Below are 6,235 nucleotides of genomic sequence, written 5' to 3' on the forward strand. Positions count from 1 at the left end.
GTGTGATCAGTGCTACACCACTGGTTAGTACAAGGAAACGACCGAATATTTTTTGTGCATTTCCGCAAGCAGTACTTAACAATAACGTAGAACTGTACGTGGAGCCGCCAATAGACTGTCATGTTTGCTATCGGGACCTTGCACTATAGCTTCCAAATTCGGCGAGCATGTGACGGGACACTCCGTGCGCCGCCCCGTCTTCGAGGCAATGATTTTCTGAAATGTACAGTGCTCAGGAATTCCAGGCGACATCAAAACATTAAGTGTCCCATCTGGTATGCACAATTACTCGAGATAACCACGTCACATCGCTACAAATCTGGGCACTCAATGCGATGTCACTGTGATGTCTCGAGCCGAAATTACGCCATTATGGCATGTAGTGAAGGACGGCGGAAAGTACCTGCATTCCGAAGTCCTGAAACACTGACCAATTCATTCATACAGGCACTTTATTAGTTTATTATATTTTATTTAGACAATTGCTATTTACTGGCGAATCTTCAACTTTCTTCGTTTTTTAGAACGAAGAAAGCCGAAGAATTTCATATGAATCTTTTTCTGAATTTTTCACAATTTTTTATAATTTTCGCGCTATTCCGGACCGATAAAAGCTCACACAACTATCTCTTATTTGTGCGTAACATAACATCTTCTGTATTTACGATACGATATAACACGAGAAATTTGGCGTTGAGTACCCTCCGTACAAGAAATCGGCGCCGCGGACCCTACCTATAGGATCACGGTTTCCGCACCGAACCTATGGAAAGTATCACATCCGGTTCGTTGGCCTTGATAAGGAACATGAACGGATGGTCGACGACAAAGCGTTTGGTGTAAAAAGGCAACGAAGCGCAGCCCGCCGAAGTCGTCATGGCGCACCAACACGCCGCGTCCATACCTCCCTCGTCGACCTGTACGAAAGTCCTGTGAATCACATCGGCGAGCGGCGGTCGGCCCGTCTGGAATATACCGGACAGGTCAGCGCTGCAAGCGCTGAACAGCTCCTTCGCACCTAACGTACGGAGGCTGTCCTTCAGCGCAACGCTGCTGTTGATTTTGAACTTGGGAAGGCTCAGTTCCACGTCCATAACCATGCTGAGGCTGGAGAGAAGCGCGCAGAGCCTGCACGGAGTCAGTCTCTCCTGTAGAAGAGCGAGACCGTCCTGAGTGTCTGGGAGGACGATGACCATGGACACTTTGTGGCCCTTGCAAGGTATCTCCAGGGCCCTCGCCCTCAGAACCTCCGAGTGAGCCATCTTGTAGCTGCGGTCCTGGTAGAGCATGTCCACCACAACGCTGTTCTCGGAGTCCACGTGAAACGTCTGGGGTCTGGTATTTCTCCACTGGAAGGGAGACTGCCAGAAAGCCTGAACGCAGACGGCATTGAGCAGGATCGACGAGGTACCGGCGTTGATGATTCCCGGCGGTATTAGGTCCCGAATCTTGGAGGACGTCTGCTGCGAGACCCAGGAGTTCGCCTCTTGCCGTGCCGCTTCGTGGCTGTGCCTGAAGTCGACGGATTTGACGGTCGTCGCGAAGAAGCTTTCCACGAGTGAAGCGTAGTTGGCTTTCAGCGGAAGCTGCTGCTCGCTATAAGTACGGCTTGCCACTCGGATGGAGGCGTAGGGAGCGTATGTGGTCAGGTCAGCGATGAGTTTAGAAAAATAATCGCGCAATCTGTCGACGCTTGCCTTGACTTGAAGCACGCCGTAAAGTTCCTTGGCGGTATTGTTTTGGGCACCGACGAGCAGCGTGGAGATACCGGCTGCGATCACCAGCGGCGAGCATACGATGTTATCGACTTTGGAGTTGCTACGTATGGTTTCCTTGTACAGACGCAGGGAGAACCTCAGCAAACTGTCGTATACGCTCTGTGACGCCATTCTTCCAGAGCTGAAGAGGAGGAGAAGGAATGCAGCTGCGAATTACTCCTAGAACCTATGGTAGCTTTGAGAAATGCAGCACATAACATGCAGATATGGACCTCGAACGTTCGAAAACACAAACAAGTACTTGTGACGAAATCCGCACAAGCTTGTTTTGTGCATAAAGACAGACGAACAAAACTGTCGACATAACGACAGTTTTGTACATAACAGAAATAAGAGATTAGAAATCCTTGAACACTTGGCGCATCGCTGGGGCCAGCCTTTCGATAAGTGGGCTTGTCTTCTTCAAGGTAACAACTGCCTACCTCAGCGCGTGTACGTGTATGCTTCGAACCCTCTCCCCCAACCAAAACAGAAGAGGAGAAGAGGGCATGTGCGAGAACAAGCATGGGGGAGAAAGACGGGATGGCGTACATCCATCCCCGTTTTCGCACCTATAGCTTACCCTAGAACCTACTCGGGCAGGCAGCCTTTCTCCTGAGACACTACAGTAATGTCATTACACAAGAACACCAATAGCGGCAGGACGCCAGAGTAGACCTATACATTAAACAAAGTGGTTCCCGCCAAGCAAAGAAAGGCAACCTAAAGCACTGCAGTTGTTTTTCACTTAAGAACGTACGATTCACGTCCAACGACGTCGACTATGTCAGAGGTGTATTGATCGACATTGTGCTTCAGTTACAGCACTTCTGAGCCAGCCCGTAACCAGGATTTTTTTTCGGGGGGGGGGGGGGGGTCACTTGCTGAAAACCTTGATTATTTCAGAAAAACATCTATTTCCATTACTTATTTTCCAGCAAAACACCTACTTCACCAAAATGGCCCGGGCCCCTAGGGCACCCCCCCCCCCGCTGGCTACGGGCCTGCTTATGAGGCTTAACGAACAACAGAAACAGCCATCACATAATCGAATTGCCAACCACCTTGTTCTTATAAGTACCTTAACATTGATTCACAAGGCGTACGCGATTGTATTAAACTACTAACCTTGAATTTGGCCGCCGCCGTCAGTGCCCTGATCAGCCCCCCAGCCCCTGCTTACTGCCGTTGTCGTTATTCCTATTCTCTCATAGCATGGCTCGTACCCACTATGAAGAACTGACCGAGAATCGGACGCATATCAATCACGTTAGGCGAGGTAACAAAAACTGACTACGAATAGTCTACTAGTACCAAGAAATATACAGTACAAGAGAGATGATACTCTTTATAACTGCTAAGGTTTAGCTTGCTAACACAATGATAGTACTATGAGGTACGGCTTAGTGGGCAGTGTGCTCCGGTTTAATTTACACCACCGTGTTCCTTAACGTGCTCCGAAACATAAGCACACCAGCGTTCTTTTAAACGTCCCTAAACCACTTCCGATAATATTTTATCATTATACGTAAACGCGCGCATCGAGTTCAGAATGCCGTCCGGATCAACAATGGACAAACGCAGCAGCGCTACTAGCCGCGGGAGCGTCACAAATTCTAAGAACCAGTCCCTTCTCCTCTGCGGGTCTTTGGGTAACCTCCAGTGTTGGCCGTGACGTCAACATGCGCGTCTGGTCATGTCATCCACAAAAAGAACCTGTTCGTCTGCTCGCAGGTACGCGCGCTCACCGCTCGTCCTCCTGGCTCGGCGAGGAGGAGTAGTCGACCAGTATGAAAGACGAACAGATGAGCGGAGCTTAAAATCGTTAATCAAACGCGTGTAGCTCTGCTACTACGGTACCGTTTCGAAAAATTCTGGAGGCTGAGTGTTTGTTGAAGGCCTGTGCACAAGTGCAACGCCACAACTATATAAATTTCGACCTCTGGGTGGTTTAGGGGCCTTTTAAGGGCCTTAGGTGTCTCGTTGCACGGCCCCTTGAGCGAAACCCGGTAAGCGATTGAAGTGGCACAACCTACTTGACATGAGTCAATAATGACGTCACGTTATGACCTCATCACGACGTACAGGTCTTCAAAATTTGGACGTCATCAGTTGTCATCCTCGCTTCGTCAAAGGTGGGCCGAACCCGGAAAAAGTGCAACATCGAGTGAGGTGCGGAAAGCTACAGGAGGGAGGAACAAATGATGTAATCTGCTGAGAACGCCAGGGTAATTTAACGCGTGTCTCTCACACCGCGGCTTGTTACGTCTCGCAAGAAGTCCGGTCTCCGCTCGTGTCGCTTAATGCATTACGCGTATCGAGTGTGAAGCCGGCCGTCAAGTGTTACAGAGGGTGCACTTTCACTTTACCCCCATCGATATTCGGCCTCCCTGGAGGGAAATCGTACTTTAGCGCCCTCGAAAGAGAGAGATACAATTTTATTGGGTCCGAAAGCTGTGGGTATAGGTGGTATTCACCCCTGAGCAACCCTGCGTTCCCACACCATACCCGCGAGGCATACCGGGAAGCCACTGCTTCCGGGTGCTTTGTGCCGCCATATGTCTAGGGCCCCGTCCTCTGTGTGTGCCTCTGTGTGATATTAACCCATATATGCCCAGTGTCCTACATATAGGACGCTTCTTTGATGCACTCTAACATCGCTATTTCTTTAGCGCCACCTACAGCACATCAAGCAGGCCTCTTCTACACGTGTGCAAGCCTAGACATTGCTTGCTTTGCATGATGCCACGTGCCGACCGCTTTCTCCGGGCAAACGCGTGCTTTGTATGAAAGACGTCATGGAGAGGAAGAAGTGTAATGCCGGTGTGCACGTGAAATGTTTCAAGGCTTAATTACCACACCCGCACATAGCACCCTAATGCCCAGTGTCCTATATGTATAGGACGGCTTGAAAAACAGTGTTGCGTTTACCTGGCAGTAAATAAAGAACGTGTGCTTTCTTTTGAGGGTAGAAGTAGACCTTTTGTGAAAAAAAAAATATTTGTTTTGTCATTTTTTCCTGAGTTTGGGTATATATGAGTTAAGTTCAGCCGTTTTTTGCGCCTATTCGATATCGTGGTTGAGCCGTATTTGCGAGCAGCAATCGCATAATATCGAAGGGTGACACACGTGAGAACGCAAAGCCGGTTAAAGTTTATTCGTTGGCGAGCGTTTTTCGCGGCCAATGTAGCCGTACTCTGGAGGTTTGGCGAAGCGTTGCGACGAATGGTTCAGCCGCCTTCGCCGGGCGCTCTGTGGTAAGCGCCTGAGAGTGGTTTACCTGCAAGTGGAAACTCAGTTAAGTTCAGATTCTGACAGCTGTGTATAAACAAGAACGAAAGCCATTTAATCAGACGCCAACGAAACACGAAAAACAAAAGCGCACTGACACAGTAAATGCATTCAGCTTCTGCCGCATTGCACTAAATCGCGAAGACGTCTGCAAAAAGCACGACACAGTAATGTATTCAACGTTGGAGTGTCCGTATTTACACATGCGCGGTACATTGTTAGCTAAAATGAGACGCGCACGCTTTTGTTTTTCTCGCTAAAGTGGACTTCTGGCTGCGAGTTTTTGTACAGTTGCATCAAAGAACACGTGACTTGTAACCTTGGTCACGTGAAATAATTTAACGCCTTAGGGTCGACTCTTCATCGGGATCGATCAAAGCTGTGGGTGAGCCAATCACGTCGAAATTTCAGTCTCGTTCGCACTCGACTGCAATCGAAAGTACACCCCCGTGTAACGGTGCTTTTACATGCATTACTTCGTAAGCGCTGTTAACCCCGCTGCTCAACCAGGTTCGTAGAGAATCGCATTAACATCGAATTGCTTGGTAAATTCGCCTTTCGCGCTTACAGCTGAAGTAAAAGTTCAACGTTAAAGATTGTATTACCTATGCACGCACAACGACAAAGTCGCCGTAACTTTTCAACGAGGATTCGTGGACAAACCAACTCTTCCAAACATTTCTCAATTGGCTTTCAGTTGATCACGCGTCACAAAACTTGCAGCGTGCACTAAATACACTTTCATCTCTGAAAGTTTCACCTTCCGTACAAGTACGATATGTCAAATTAGGCTTCCTTGCTCATCAGAATGAGTGGGTCAACGACACAGCCGAGAGCCACTTTGTCCGTGTATCGCTGTTTCGCATCGGCGTCCAATTTCACAGCTTACACGCTCGAGCGAGCCGAGCGCTCATTGTCCATGACTGCAGCGGCTTCAGAAGCAATAAAGGTAACATTTTTAGAGCCAAATAAGTGAAAACAAAGGAACTTGCAGGAAATACAGCTTGTGGGCAGCGGACGGTGAATACACCGGTCGGGGCCGACGGCCTCTAAAATGGCGGCCACGCGGTTAGCTAGCACAGCCGGCGCACTTTCCGCTATCGCTTCCGCCAACATGACGTCACGTGACTACAATCTAAGGCTTTCTGCGTCCCGCCCGTAGTTAAAACGAGGACGACGGAGGCTTC

At 49.0% G+C, this 6,235-nt stretch overlaps 1 protein-coding gene across 1 annotated transcript; it reads right to left on the minus strand.

Annotated features, from left to right (window-relative positions):
• Positions 1-743: 743 nt before the first annotated feature.
• LOC119398855 (serpin B3) lies at positions 744-1,889 on the minus strand. The gene has a single exon (XM_037665673.1). The coding sequence runs from the start codon at positions 1,887-1,889 to the stop codon at positions 744-746; it is 1,146 nt and encodes a 381-aa protein (XP_037521601.1).
• Positions 1,890-6,235: the final 4,346 nt, after the last annotated feature.

Source organism: Rhipicephalus sanguineus, chromosome 7 (genome assembly GCF_013339695.2).
Source record: "Rhipicephalus sanguineus isolate Rsan-2018 chromosome 7, BIME_Rsan_1.4, whole genome shotgun sequence".
NCBI lineage: Eukaryota > Metazoa > Arthropoda > Arachnida > Ixodida > Ixodidae > Rhipicephalus > Rhipicephalus sanguineus.